This window comes from Diabrotica undecimpunctata, chromosome 10 (assembly GCF_040954645.1).
Source record: "Diabrotica undecimpunctata isolate CICGRU chromosome 10, icDiaUnde3, whole genome shotgun sequence".
NCBI classification, from domain to species: domain Eukaryota; kingdom Metazoa; phylum Arthropoda; class Insecta; order Coleoptera; family Chrysomelidae; genus Diabrotica; species Diabrotica undecimpunctata.
Window position 1 is genome coordinate 56,095,955 of NC_092812.1, and position 16,738 is coordinate 56,112,692.

Below are 16,738 nucleotides of genomic sequence, written 5' to 3' on the forward strand. Positions count from 1 at the left end.
TGTTTAAACTAAAACTACAAAGTATTGTAAATAATATATTCTATTATTTCCAATTTTTATGAAATTCAAAATTTAAAAATATCACTACCTAGGTGCGGGAAATCCCTCGGCTTCACAATTTAAAATTATTGGTCGTGAATCGTCGTCCTTATGTTCAGGTACTTCAAAAAGCAACTCATCGCTTGGCGGTCCTTTAACGATCAATGGAGGTGATATCCCTAAACAATTACATTAGTTGTAATTTATAATATTATTATTAAATATATGTTTCCATTAACAGTATGCATATTTTCTAAAAACATGCATATTTAAGTCTATTGATCATAAACACAGGGTCACTACAAGAAGAAATGAAACGTATATGTCATCTAATCTAACAAAAGTCGAAAGAGCCGAAGATCACAAGGAAGATCCCCAACACGATGGATAGATCAAATTAAAGGAATATGCAAAAGACCTATGCATGAGTTACAAGAAATGACCAGGGACAGAGATCTTTGGTGACCGATAATACACTACATCACTATGATCACTACACTCCTTCCGGTGGAGTCAGGACTAAGAGAGGGTGGAATCCCCCACTTGTTTGTCAACAGTTCGTCAGCACTTCATTGTCTTGAAGCTGAGAAATTGACTCCGAGGACGGAAGAGCTAAATTAAAGATCCGCAAGGATATCCAAGCACACCACAAGGACTGAAAATCCAAAAGAAACGCCCTCAGTCCCGGATACCCCTTAAGTGCTAAGAATCCCTGGTAAGCCAATAATGTCCCAAAAGTGAAAAGGAATATTCGAAGAATGTACCAAGCAGGTAAGGCAGCAAATATTATTCAAGAAACGACACGCCAGAACATTGAAATTTTAGGATGCTGGGAATTTCGATGGCCAAATTCTGGAGTAACAATTATAGATGTTAACATCATATTTATTATTCGCGAGATGACACAACAAGAATCAGAAATGGCGTAGCGATAATGGTAAAAGGGGGAATAGCTAAAGCAGTTATAGCATTTACACCCATATCAGACAGAATTTTGTTATTGAAGATTAACTTAACTCCCTCTAATATAAACATTATTTAAGTCTACTCACCGACATCCGTACCCACTGAATAAGAAATAGAACATTTTCATCAGATTCTCTAAAACTGACAAAAAATATGAACTAACTATTATAACGAGCGATTTTATCGCCAAAATAGGACAAGGTACAGTCGAGAACGTTGTGTGGACATATATGGTCTTGACACAAGAAACGAAGGAGGAGAAAGGCTGAACCAATTCTACCAAGAGACGGATATGGTTGTAATGAATACATCTTTTAAATTACATTGAAGAAGGCTTTAAACATTGAAAGCACCCGGTAATATCCCAGGGAATATCATAGGAAACCTAATAAATCTTATCAATATAAACAAAAGGTTTCCACATTATACCACCTCAACAAACACGTCTATTAGTTGCCAATAACAACATACGACACAAAATAATTCATAAGAAAATGATGCACAAAATAGATATAAAACTTCTGAAAGAAAACAACATTCAGGAAAAAGTAAAAACAGAGCTTAATAAGAATTTTGCTAAAATAGTTGAAAACACTACTAGTTGCATATAACAAAAGTGGAACAACATGAAGACATCTATTACCATACTTTCGCACGAAAATCTTAAATAAAAAAAAAAGAAAAGAAGCAAGAATGGATGACAGATAAAATATTGCATATGATGGAAGAGCAAAGGAAATTAAGAGGTAGAAATGTGAATGAATACAAGTTGCACAAGAAAATACTACAATAAATAAAAAGATCAAAGGAAGTATGTATAGCTGATGGAACAATGTACGGAAATTAATACACGGACTAGTCTAATTAACTTTTTTTCATAACATAACTATATAATCTTTGGTTACAAATTAAATACAGCAATTATTATATGTACTATAATGAAATGTTTGTTGTTTTACGTTACCTGGATCGGCTGCTAAAATAAAGTTCAATACTTACGTTCACTGACTGCGAAGCCCAAATATAAAGACAATATGACAAAGTAATTATTTGCCATATCGTTAAAGTTATTTTAAGACCTAGAACAAAATAATTTCTATATGAAAATAAATAAAAATCTCCCTAAAAAATTAACAGACTACTTCATAACTATTTATTATATTAATGGAAATAAAATTAAAAAACAATTGAACTTATGGGTTTAATACTCTTGAGCTTTTCGTCGACCGTGCATAATAAAGATATAAAAATGTATTAGTGGCGTCTCGTCATATCTGATTTTGGAAGGTAAAAACATTTCTTTCATGCGAACACGAACCCTAAGAGATTTAGTAATTTTCGAGTAGAATCAACAACTAAAAAAATAGTATTGTACTATCTGACCTATTTTTGATTTAAAAATAGTTAGTATTACAAAGTTCCTGCCACATTTAAAATTAATTTAGCAATTAAAGTAGTTTTCTAAAAAGAAACTAATCTATATTAATAAATATGAATCGCCGAAACTTTTGTACGGACATCATTTCAGAAGGACTGCACCAGATTAGATAAGTCTTTTTTGTTGTTGTGTTTGTTATTATCAGGAGAAGGTTTGTGTACTTATAAGATAATTTTCAAAAAATTGTACGGAAAGACCTAATAGATGGCGTCATACTATGACCAATAAAGGAAGTTATAAAAATGCAGTACAAAAACAACGCATTTCTTAAATATAGCAAAATTTCTTTCTAAACATGATTTTGAATTGCGAGGTACGGGTGCATCGTGCGGTCTAAGAAATAAAATTATTGTCAGCTGAGACCATGCGATGCGCACGTGCCTCGCAAATTTGCAAGAATAAACCTGCGTATTGTAGCGGGATGGGTCCAACCAGTGTATTATTCACCTGCGTATTGTAGCGGTATGGGTCTAAATAGACAAGGATCTAGGGATCCCATCTTAAATTTTTACCTTTACCATGCGAGATGCATGAGAATTTATGAGAATATCGAAAACTCAAAGAAATAACGAGAATCTTCTAATAAACGAAACCAACGTCGAACAAGTGGACAAATATGCATACCTGGGAACAATGATTAACTCCACAAATGATTACAATCAGGAGATAAAAATAAGAATAGAAAGGGCTAGAGCAAATTTCAACAAAATGAGAAGAGTTCAATGTACCAGGGATTTAAAACTGGAACTAAGAGTTAGGTTGGCGATGTGCTATGTTTTTTCGACCTTATTTTATGGAATGGAATCTTGGACCTTGAATGCTTCTTCTTCTTCTTAAGGTGCCATGCATTTCTGCGTAGGCGTCCACCGTACATCGTCTTGTCAGGTGAGATGTTAAATATTCTGGATTAAATAATTCTGTTTTTAGCAGCATTGCGAAGCATTTCATAGCTGTGGATTCCTGTCCATTGTCGAATATTGCGCAGCCATGACATTTTTTTACGTCCGAGACCTCTCCTACCCTCTATTTTCCCTTCGAGTATCAGTTGCTGAAAAGTGTATCGTTCTCCTCGTATAATGTGCCCCAAGTATGCAGTCTTCTTACTTTTTACATAATTAAAAAGTTCCCTATCCTGTAAGCCCACTCTTCTGAGTACTTCCTCATTTCTGACCCTGTCCGTCCATGATATTCTGAGCATTCGACGCAGGCACCACATTTCGAACACTTCAAGTTTGTTAATGGAACTGGCCTTTAACGCCCATGCTTCCATTCCGTACAGGAGAACAGGCCACACGTAACACTTAAGCATCTTGTATCGGAGGTTGAAGTCCAATTTGCGATCAGTCAGAAACTTACGAAGCCTCAAAAAAGCATTTCTGGCTTGTTTAACTCTGCTCTTTATTTCATTCTCGGGGTCCCAACCCTCATTCAGCAAACATCCCAAGTATTTGAATTGCCTGACTTGTTCGATTTCTTCTCCAGAGACATATATCTTTGCGTTGGGGTAATCATTTCTACTTATAATCATTGATTTTGTCTTCTTGATATTTATTTTCAAACCCCGAGCTTCACTTGCAAAAGTTAGATCATTCAAAAGGCATTGAAGATCTTCGATGTTATCTGCCACTATGGCTGTATCATCGGCATACCTGATGTTATTAATAAATATGCCGTTAACTTTAATACCCTTATTAGAGTCTTCCACTGCTTCTGCGAAGGCTTTTTCTACGTATAAATTGAACAGCATTGGAGACAGTATACAACCTTGCCTTACTCCTTTTTTAATGGAGAAATCTTCTGTTTCGTTGGAATTTTGAAGACGTACTGTTGCTGTCTGATTACAATACAGATTGGCAATGATTCTTATATCCTTTGCATCCAATCCCAACTCTTGTAGGTATTTTATCATCAATTCATGTTTTACATTATCGAATGCTTTCTCGTAATCGATGAAACAGATAAAAACATCCTTTCTTTGATCTAAACAATTCTGTATCAATGTTTGCATACTAAAGATCGCTTCTCTCGTGCCAAGTCCATTTTTGAAACCAAACTGACTCCATCCACTGACCTCTTCACATTTCTTAAACAATCTAGTGTGAAGTATTCTCAGGAAAAGTTTCAAAAAGTGACTCATTAGGCTTATTAGTCGGTGGTCCTTGCAGAAGTTCGCACGTGGTGTTTTTGGTAGGGCGTGGTGTTTTGTAGCTTGAATTCTACATCAATGAAAAAACTGGAATCATTTGAGCTGTGGGTGTACAGAAGAATTCTGAAAATATCATGGACAGAACACGTCACAAACAAAGAGGTTCTGAGAAGGATGAACAAAGAAATGGAAATTTTAAATTCAATAAAAACAAAAAAATTGGAATATCTCGGATATATTACACGTGGAGAGAAATACACCTTGCTCCAACTGATCATGCAGGGAAAGATCCAAGGAAAGAGAAGCATAGGGAGGCGTAGAATGTCATGGCTGCGCAACCTGAGAGAGTGGTACGGATGTACATCAAATGAACTTTTCAGAGCAGCCGTCTCAAAAGTTCGAATAGCTATGATGATTGCCGACCTCCGCCGCGGAGATGGCACTTGAAGAAGAAGATGCGAGATGCGCTATGCACCATTTACGCAGATAATTTTAAGATTTTGACATTTTTGTTTCTCCTAACATAACCTGTATCTTTTGCCGATTATAAAAGGAGATCAATTTTCATCATATTATAACCAATAAAAATAACCTTGGTCGATCCTTCGTTTTCTTAGGCTGTTCAAAATTTCTATAAATATTTTGAAAACGATTTCAAAACGTCAAACTTTGGTTAGTTAAAAAATGTGATTTTCATTACAACCAATAAATTGTGGCTTAATTCCATATAAACATAATATTTAAATTAAAAAAGAAGTTTAAAAAAGTTTCATTGTAAAAGATTTTGCTATTTAGTAGTGGGAATAAAATGTAAAGAAACATACAAAAAAAACAGTAGAAGTACTCAATGTTTGTCAAAGAAAACAAGAAATATGCTTTTTGAAAGAGGAAAGAAAGAATTTTGAAAATTAAGATAATATATTATGAATGATATGAAGGATAAAATTTTCTTTTAAATTAAGAATTATTTGTAAGTTTTTTTATTTATGAGATTTGCTAGTCACCATTTTAATCATATTTTCGATAAGACTACATAAATGAAAGATTATAATTGGTTAATTAAATATCTAGCTTAAATCTAGTTGTCAAATAAATTGCCAATTTATTATTTCTTGAAATCATAAGCCAAAATTTTAAAATCATAATATGCGTAATGGAGCATCGCGCAGCTCGCATGGTAAAGGTAAAAATTTAAGGTGGGATCCCTAGATCCAAGTTCTAAATAGTATATTATTTAGTTCGCATCAACTTGTTATCGTAGTAACAGTATCGCAGTAAAATTGAGAAAAATGGGTGATTATGAAAAAAATCAAAGTAAACTACACAAACTAATGGATGATATGTTGTCAGATGAAGAGGTGTTTGAGTGTTTATCGGAAAGTTATATCGCAAGTAGTTATTATTCAGATTCATCTAATTATTCTTCATCACCTGTTCAAAAAAAAAGAAGAAAAAAAAAGGTACTCAACGTTTCTAATAACTCTAATAGCATAGATCAACCCAGTACATCATTTGCAGTACAAATCGAAAGCGTTAAACGAGAAAAGCATACTGACAACATGGAAACTAATCCTGTTGGCAGTCATACGAATCTAATAGACGAAACGATTGAAAGTGTTATCAGAAACTTTGAGTGGGATAGTGATAAAGCTGATGAAATACCTAGTGCTTCTACAGTGTTGAACTGGAATGAGGTAACCGGGGATAATTTGAAACATTTCACTGTTTTCGAGTAAGGGTTAAATATAAATGAAAATATCTCAGGTATGCATGATAACCAGCCTATTGATTTTTTTTACTGTTTGTGGATGACGATATCATGAATTTGATGGTTCAAGAAACCAATAAATACGCTTCGCAAAAAGCAGAAAGAACCAATTTACTTCAAGCTCGGATTCGACAATGGAAGGATACTACTACTGACGAATTGAAAATATTTTTGGGTGTACAGATTTGGATGGGATTAGTTCAGATGCCAAAAATATTATGGTATGATATTGTGACATTCAACCCTTAATCAAATCGTATATATTCGGGTCCAGAGCCGGGCCAACTAACTTGTTCATTGGGCCATCTACTCTTATTTCTCATAGCATTTCTACTCAAACGTGAAGCAATTCTGTGCAGCGCGGCTTGGAGTAAAACATTACATGCCAGACATATGTGTGCGGCGCGGCCTGTTGACATTCGTGCGAGGCACACTTGCCACACATGGCGATCAACGTGTTAAATTAAATACAGAACAGAGTACTGTTCTGTCTTTTATTTAAAGATTACCTGTCAAATTACGTGTAGAAAGAAAAAAGACGTCTAACTTCATTTGAAGTCACATGATTAACTTTCATGTTTTGTTTTATTTAATGAATACTGTTTTTGGTATTATTATTATTCTCAATTAGTAAATCTTCATAATTATTGTTTTGCGTTATACTGATAATATTCATAAGTATTTTTAACAACTATATTTCTTCATCATTTGCGCCAGTTAAAGTAGCTATATCTAATGGTTTGTCCATTTTGTAAGATGAGTAGGTATTATGGATTATTGTATTCCTTAAATAACAATTTAATTATAATTAACCTTTTTAATCTTTTCAGTTATCTTATTTTAACATTTAATCTAGGATAAGGTATAGAAGTAACAAATAGGACGATACTTATAGGCATTTATTCGTTATTTTTATATTATAGAAAAAATATTTAATGTCATTTGTCAAAATAAAAGATTTCTTTAACACGCTAGCATTAACTCTCTTTTAGTCATAAAGTATTTTGTACTTTATTAGAGGATTCTGCAATAAAGGCGGCTGTCACCTTACGGTTTCAATAACTCTCTAATGTCAGTATTAATAGATTGAGATGATTGACAAATAATAATGATGGTTTCAACATATCACATGGGAAGATATGTCAATGAGGCGGTTTGGAGAATCTTTTCATTTTCCATACACAAAAGGCATCCCACTGTAGTTAATTTTGCTGTCCACCTGGTGAATGGACAACGATGTTATTTCACGAAAGAAAACGCAACGTAAAGAGCTGAAGGGTTACCAACGACAACGTTGAAATGTTACCTTTTCTTAAAGGGAGACTTGACAACATATATATTGTTAGGTGGATTTTAAATTCAGCGATAAGTCAAAACCTGTTTATCAAAATAAAATAAAATAGGGTAAAAAAGAATAAAATAGAATAAAGTAAAATAAAGTAAAATAAAATAAAATTAAATAAAATTAAAATAAAATAGAATAAAATATTACAAAATGGAATAAAGTATATAATAAAATCTAATCTTAAATTTGACGAATATTAACAGACCCGCAGTATGCTTATTCAATTGTTTGGTCTGTCTTTTATTTTATTTTTTTTTTATTTTAGTTTATTATCAAACACAGTTTTTTATGTAGCTTAATATATCTTTCAAAGAAAATTTATGACGCACTATTAGTATTAGGCAGTAAACAAATAAATGTTATTCATTTCTTTTGTGACTTTATAAAAAATAATAACAGTTGCAAAGAGAACAACAGTTCAACAGTGAAGCATTTTTGAAATAGTTCATACAAATTTGATCCCAGGATCTGCAAGTTTATTGGAAGGGAACGAATTGCAAATTTGGCCTTGAAATTACCATTAAACATACAAATTAATGAAACACCCGATTGCAACATCTCCAAAAATAGAGAATGGCGAAGATTTTACCAGTATGCAAAATAATCTTTTGGGATGAATGTACATTGGCCCACAAGAGGCCATTAAAGGCACTGAACGGAACTTTGAAAGATATTCATGACAATCAAAAACATTTTTGGGTGGAGTCATGATCATGATCAATATGGCTTTCATATCGACAAACTTTAAGCATCCAAGAAAACATATGACAACCTGGAGACACCCATCTGGCAGTGAAAATTAAATGGACCACGTCTTAGCAACGAAAGAATTAATACAGAAAACACTGGACACGAGGTCTTACAGAGGGATAAACTCGGACACTGACCACTTTCTGGTAATGAGCGCGCGAAACTGAAATAAGAGAAAAATTTGAACAACAGATGAATGAAAATATATCCAACTTTATGAGTCAACCCACAAACATAAACGAAAGATAGTTAAAAGCAAAATAAATGAAATAATAGAAAAAAACAACAAAAAGCAATAAAACTGGTACGATCAAGACTTAGAAACTGAGAGAATACTAAAAAACTCCGCCAAAATGACATGGATCAACAACCCGTCAGAACAAAACAGGGAAGAATACAAAATTGCGATAAAAAAAGCCAACGCAACAAATAAAAAGAAGGAAATGACTGGTTAAATGGAAAGTTTGACCATATTAAAAAATGTCAGAGCAACAAAAAATAAGCCCAGCATTAAAACAAGAGGACTAAAAAGCTGAAAATGAGTAACCGTATTTGAAAATAAACAGAATAGCAGAATATGGGAAGAATATTATGAAAAAATGCTATTCACTACGGAGGAACACTGTGATTAAGAAATAAGATCAATAGTACAAGATAACGACGAAGCAGAAATTCCCACAGAAGAAGAAGTACAAAAAGAAATGAAAAACCTCCGAAACAGAAAAGCAGCTGGAGAAAATGAAATAGTACTGGAATTAAAGTAGGGAGGAAGAGAATTATATAAAGAACTAAAGAAGCTAACTTTTATAGATCATCTCGTATTGAAACGCATTGTTGCACAGACGTTAGCGATTTTAAAGGACCACCATTATTTTTTTCCGCTATAAAGTATTTATGTAGGTTACAAATAATTAGAGTATTTACATCTAAAACACGTCTTGGCATTTTCAGTAAAATAGCACCAACAGATTTTCACAAAATTAACAATGCATTCAGCTGTAAGATAACAGAAACTTCATCTCACTAATAAAATGACATTACCTTAATCGTTATACTTTTACAAGCGTACTTGATACGGGCGTTGTCGTGGGCTAAATGTGGTTTCAATCGTTTCTTAAAATTGAACTATTTTTTATTCTTTTCCTTTTTTTATAAATAAATTTGATGATAATTAACATTTTTTCGTGATTACTATACCCTATTCATTTTACAAATTCCCAATCGTCAATAGAACCACGTGTAAGCCAAACAGGGTCGTACTGATATACGACCTATGTATCATATGATTTTTAAAAATATTTACTTTTGAAACTGATAGTGTAAGAATTTCTTGAAATTTAATCATTATATCACAATTAAACTAAACTCTAAAAAATAACACGACCAGTAAATAACTTAACAATAACTAATAACATAAATATAACACAATATATTAACTTAAAAATCAACACGATACAATTTGAATTTAAAATGCTCGCAAGTTGGGATCTGTAACATGAGAATCTGGCTGGCTTAAGGTAATAAATTATATTTAATAGCCTCTTGACGAATGAGACGGCGAATATCAACACGTGCTCATATTTACTGATGGGAATTTGCTAAATGAATGTACTTTATCTCCATCTCCAGTTTGGTTAGTTATGAAATTTTAATCTGTCTATTTTCTAGGATTTTCCCAAAGCATCAACCTAAATATTGTTCTTTAGTTGTTCAGTTGAATCGTTGTCTATTTACTTAATTCGAAACATCCGTAAGTTCACCGAATAGACTTGAGTTTATTATACCGTAATAAGGATAAGGTAACTGTCCGAGAGTTTAGTTTCAATCGGTCAGTGGCAGCAAGAGTGGGAGGCCACACGTGATGTGGCAGAGTGGAAAAAGTCACTAATCCCGAACCTTCGAAGCTGGGTGGACTGTGGGCATAGGCAGCTGGATTATTATCTGACACAAATGTTCACAGGCAATGGCTGCTTTCGCAGCTACCTTTTCAGGTTGAGGAGGACTCAGTCCGATCAGTGCCTTTACTTTGTCTCTCGGATACTGTGACACACACGATGTTGGAGTGTGAGCGTTGGGCGGATGAAAGAGAGAAGTTTGAAAGAGAGTGTAACTGCAGAATGTTTGATTCCGTGAGATAAATGGTGGAGAAAATGGTGAGGGATGAGTGATGGTGGACACGGATCCACAAATTTATCAGGGAGCTGCTTTCTTCAAAAGAACTAGAGGAGAGGGAACTCGCAACAGAATTTTAAAACGAGCGAGTAGATCCTCGGTGGGGTTCGGACTGTCACAGGCCGAAATAGGAGTGAATGAGAGACAGATGATGCGAGAGAGATGACAGCCTCGCTAAGGCAAGGGGTTGAAAGTCTTTGGTGGTTCGTATGGGTGTGGTTTCCCCGATAAATGTGTGGGAGATAGAATGGGAATCGGGTGATAGCAGGGCATCAGGAGAGATGTCTTGCCTTAACCAGCCCTTCCATCGTGATGTCTGGTGTGACAGAGGAGAGGTTTTTAGTTGGACGCCGACCGTCTCGGAGTGGTGACGGGAAGAAGTGTCAAAGGTCTAACTCCCTCGGGCATCTCGTCCCGGCCCAGCTTCGTTAGGGTATTAGGAACCCAACACTACCTATGTGAGTCACAGGTGTCTGTATGCAGATTTTCCTTCTTCTCTTTAAATATGTAAAAGAAAAGTACGGATAAGGTAAATATTAACTGATTTGCAACGACTGATTTATTACAAAATATTTAGTGATGTGTGATATTATATGAATAAAATGTTATTTATTTAAAAAAAAATTACCGCAGTTTTACTGTATACTTTTTTTAGAGGATTTTGTTGTAAGTGCGATGGTGAGCCGCCACTGACTAATGTAAACACAATCTTTTATAAATTACCCCTATTAATATTTATGCGTTTGGTAGATTTGTAATGCAAAGCGAAATGACTTATTTTCTAAGAAATGTTATATGACTAAACTTCAATTAAAATTATACAATCAAATCCCCAAGTTCATCAATATCATGAGATTCTTGGGACTGACCTTGGATACGAAACTTACGTGGGAAAACCATAGATTACAAGTGGAATTACGTGGAAAAACCATTAAATAAAAAAAACCAAATAAAACCACTACATTTACCTTTCAGTTTTGATCACGTGGACCTTAAATTATAAGAGTTCATATTTTTAATTGCCATAGTAGTTCAGGCGGTATCTGTTCTAAAATACCCTCACTAGGGTGAATATGTTTTTCTCATTTTGTAACAACAAAACAATTATAAATTTAATTTTTCAATTAAATTTCCTATAAGACAAAATTGATTGCAAATTAAAAAAATAATAACTACTATTGCAAAATTAAAAAAGGGTCAAAAATGTTTTTTCAATAATTTTTTTCAGGTATTTAAGAGCCACATAGAACTTTCAAATTTCACCCAGAATATTCTTAAAATATATATAAAAAAAACACTATGCAAAATTTTAGCACAATCGATCAAGTAGTTTCTGCAAAATAATTTTGTAATCTAAATTTTTGGAAAAAACTTATTAATTTTCAAACTTATGCAGACCCAACAAAAATAATTTTAAATACATGAAAGTTTTTTTTGGCTATAAAATAGTATTTAAGCTGTCAAATAAAAGTCGAATCATTGAAATCATTAGAATAGGAGAACCCATTGATTTTTTTAAACAACTGTACCATTTTTAAGCCAATAAACAAATGCAATAACTTACTAAATTGGTAATTTTTTTGGTACTTATTTAAAGCTTTTTTGGATACACGAATCGCCTCTTCACAAGAAGAGTTCCTCCAAGGAACTGCTTTATGATTTGGAGAGAATGATGTTTTGCCAATGTGAGTCTTAACAGCTGGAAGAATAGTGTCTGCCATTGACGTTAACAAATAGTCTACATCATTGATTATTAGATGATCATGAGCGAACAAGAGAGTGTCAACAGCTTTTGAATACTCTGGCCAGCTAGCTTTATTTAGGCGCCAATAGCTTTTGGCAGAGGCACTCCCATTAAAATTGTTGGAAATTATTATAGGATAATGATTGCTATTAAAGAGATCGTCAGCTGTTTGCCAGGTTAAAAAAGGTGCAGATTTAGTGTCACTAATACTAAGATCTATAGCAGAGAAAGATCCAGAGGAAATATTAAAATGAGTATTAGATCCTGTGTTAAGAAGACATGAGTTTGTGGAGTTAATAATATTTTCAACTACTTTTCCCCGTCCAAATGTTGATTGAGAACCCCACATACTGTTATATGCATTGCAGTCTCCTGTGAGAATAAACGGCTGTGGAAGTTGGAGTATAAGGTCTAGGAGCTCTTCTTCTTTTAGAAAATGGTTTGGGGAAATGGATGGAGCAGATGGTAAGTTCATTAGGGCAATATGTAGTTATGGCAATTACCTCAAGATTCGTTATTAATGGTAGCATTGTTGAGAAGATTTCGCTGGACGCAAATATTGATGCACCTCCACTAGCTCTGAAGCAGTTCGTCCTAATGAACTGGTATCCTTCAAAGGATTTAGGATGAGGAATATTAGTTGTATTAAAATTAGTCTCTTGGAGACAAAGAAAATCTGGATGGTAAATTGATATAAGATATTTAATGTGTTCAAGGCGCGGATAGTATCCGTTGCAGTTCCATTGTAAAATAGTGAATTTAAAAACTTATTTAGTTGGTAGAAAGAATATACCTTGTACTAATTACGTAATTTTAGAAAAGATCGATATCATTGCAATTAAAGTCACATGAATTATTGGACATAAGGCTGGTAAGTTCGTCAGCGTTTATAGAATTTAATGTTCGTTTTAGCTTTTTCGTTATTCTTGTAATGCGACTTTTAAGTGATCTATCGGATACAGTTGGTACATGTATTTGTGTAAGATCTTCGAGGAAAAAATAAATGTTCGTGGTGAAATTATAAGCTTCTTTGAGAGGATCACTACTCCCAAAGGAATTTTCTAGGAAGGCAATTATTTGTAATGATGATAACGAAAATTTTTCTGGATTAGCACAAATTAATTTTTCAATACTTGAATGGGCAGATGGATTAATTTTACCAATTTCTTTGTCATCAGTTTTTGTTTTCTTTTTAGGAGCTGATTTAGGAGTTGCGAAGTTTGTTGTGTTTGGTGTGTTATTAGAGTTTAAGTTTAGGGGGCTAGCGGTAACCAGTAAAGAAGGTGATTCAAGTCTTTTTGTATAGTCACCCAGTAGTGTTTTCAATGGGAAGGTTAGGAAATTGAGTTAATGAACGAACGGTTAGGAAATTATCAGAAATGAATTTAAAGGAAGTGTAGGAGTTAATTGTTTTACGTATTCAACCAATTGTCTGGCTAAATATGTTTTGAACCTAAGGCCAAAAAAAAAGAGTGAAGTTAAATTGTTGAACAAAAACCACTTAATTGCATGAATGAAGTCGATGGCTGATCCTACATTTGAGCCATGACATTACAATCTTGGGTAAGAGTGTGTAATGTGATAAAATAGATGGTAAGGTAAACTATTACCTATGATGCTAATGAATGAATAAAGGAGAAAGGAGATTGAAAAATTGAAGTACATTAAATAATATTTCTCGTGAAGTTGGTTGCCTATGTAGGTGGCTATTAGCTAGTTTAAAGAGGATATCGTATATTGGATTAAACCAAATAATCTTTTATATGATAAAAGTTATATAATAAAAAGATTTATGGAAAACATGAATCTGTTTATCAAACCAGACTGAATGAGAAACAATGTACTATGTAAAAAAAATGATACAACTATGATGGTATGCAGGTTGAAACTTGATTTTAATGAGAGTGCAATTAAGTGTGAAATTATTAATTTTGAATATTGAAACAAAAAATATTAATTGATTAGGCACAAATATAAGTAACTCAAAAGCACCATTAGTTCCAAATAGCTAGATGTATCTAAATACGTCGGTAAAATTGCAGTACCTTTTAGGTGATGGTTGAATTTATGTATGGAATAAAAGAATTTGCAGTATCTCTATGGGTAGGTTTGGTAAATGAGGATTTTGTTAATGATGTATGGAAAACCTAATTGGAGCTGTCGAGACTTGCACATTAAAAAAATGCAATTTAAAAAGAATCGAGACCTTCGAACTGGTTATACCGCAGAGTGTTAAAAGTATCATGGACTGATATAATTAAAAATAAAGAAGTACTGCAAAGGGTTGGTCTTCTTCTAAATGTGCCTATCTTCTAGATATATTGGCGACCACATTGACCCATCTTATTCTATTCACAGCAGCCCGAAAGAGGTCAGTTAACGTTAGACCAGTACACTTCCTAAGATTGGCCAGCCAGGATATACGTCTACGTCCATTGCCTCTCTTACTCTTAATCTAGTCTTGTAGAATCAACTATAGAACTCGGTATTTATTATTACGCATTATGTGGCCGAAATAAGCCAATTTTCTGTTCTTCACGGTGTTAATAATTTCTTTGTCTTTTCTTAGCCTCTGAAGAATAGTTATGTTACTTGTGTGGTGTGTATATGAGACCCTCAACATACGTCGGTAGCACCACATTTCAAATGCCTCTAATCGTTTTATGGCATCTTCTGTAAGACTCCAGCTTTCTACTCCATAAAGGACACTAAAGACGTAATATCTAAGAATTCTTATGCGTATATTGATATATGTATCAATATACGCATAAGAGGGTTGGTAAAGAAACAGAACTAATCACCTCTATACAAACAAGAAAACTCGAATTCCTATACCATCTGATGAGACAAACAAAATATGAAATCTTGAGACTCATAATACAGGGAAAGATTCAAGGAAGATCTCTTTCCCGAAAGCAGAATTCTTGGTTGAATAATCTGCGTGATTGGTATCAACGCAGATCGATTGATTTGTTTAGAGCCGCAAGTTCAAAAATAAAAATAGCCATTATGACTGCCAATCTCCGTAGGCACGTATGGCACTTTAAGAAGAAGAAGCTAAGATATTCGTCCTTTTGTGCTAGGGTATACAGAATTCTTCAGAGACGAGATAATAAAGTGAAGTCTGTTAAACTACCCAAACGGATACTAAAAAGGAGATTATTGAGTATCTTTTTCCGGGGTCGCAGCAACTAACTAATAGCAAAAAAAAAGAAAATAAAGCACCCTAAGAACAGCTGAAATAACGAAATTAAAATCTATAGGTAGTAGGGACAACTAGGCGTAAATTGAAGAAGGCTCCTACGAAGAATCACAAATAAGACTAAATATTACCCAGTAAAAAAAAGTCACAGACCTAATGTATGCAAAAGTAGAAGATTTCTTATAGTATCTCGTCCTTTTGTTACATAAGCACGCTACAAGTTTTGCAACCAATTTTACGATGTATGTAGTTAGTTATTAACGGTGTGCGGTTAGTACATTAATATTGATTATTATCTCAATGTTTTTGACATATATTTAAAATATATTAGTAGTATGTTCATTGTGTTCACAGTTTGTATTTGATGTTAAACTATATAGATATATTTAATATTTACCTTCTTATAGCTGTTGCTGTCACAAACCAATTGTCGCCTTACAACAAATTATATATCGTAATCAAAAAATTATATTAGAATTTTTTGAACTCATTGCCCTACAGCTCAACTTATCAATAATATGTCGTGAAAGTTTTAAAACAGTATGAGATTATTGATTGTTGATCTTCAACTTTAACCTTTTTTTTATCATTTGACGAAGAAATAAACACCTGAGCAGAGGCCAATCCTCTCTACATTGCGATAAACTTATTCTAAATCTTATATTATAATACTTATCCAGTAAAACTATTGTCGATGAGTTCATGAATTATCATAGTGGAATAATCACAGTAAATGGAGAGCAAGTTTGAACTCTTTTATTAATAATAACAAGCACACGAGATATTTGAACATAAAATAAAACATCTTTATAAACTAACCTCATATTGTATAAACTAACTCATAAACTAACCTCATATTTTATTTATACGATGTTGGGATAAAGTATGGAATCAAGTAAATATCTTTAAAACAAAAAAAATTCATGAAACTTAATTTAACGAAAGTTGTGGACAGTCCAGCAAGGTGAAGTTTTTTGATCAGGCCTGTGTGCCAGACCTGGTCGAATGTTTTCTGGACGTCTAGGAATATGCCTATGCCGTGTCTTTTTTCGTTAATTGATTGTGAAATGAAAGTTACTGCTTCAATCAATGCATTTTGTGTGGATTGTCCAGCCCCGAATCCGAATTGATGATTTGGAATGGCAAAGTGAGCGTTTAGGAATTATAA

The 16,738-nt window shown here is 33.5% G+C and overlaps 1 protein-coding gene across 3 annotated transcripts in view; it reads right to left on the reverse strand.

Moving 5' to 3' along the window:
- The window catches only part of LOC140452070 (neuroglian-like), a 39,257-nt gene extending 23,133 nt beyond the window's left edge, over positions 1–16,124 (reverse strand). For 2 of the 3 annotated variants that reach the window (XM_072546118.1, XM_072546115.1), the window contains exons 1-3: positions 15,968–16,124; positions 2,005–2,084; positions 89–218 (exon numbers count right to left, since the gene is read on the reverse strand). In XM_072546118.1, coding sequence (XP_072402219.1) covers positions 89–218; positions 2,005–2,062 — 188 coding nt within the window. In that variant the 5' untranslated portion in view covers positions 2,063–2,084; positions 15,968–16,124. Of the gene's footprint in view, positions 1–88; positions 219–2,004; positions 2,187–15,967 lie in introns of those variants that run through there. The other variant, XM_072546116.1, reaches the window with a different exon arrangement.
- Between the last annotated feature and the right edge of the window lie 614 nt (positions 16,125–16,738).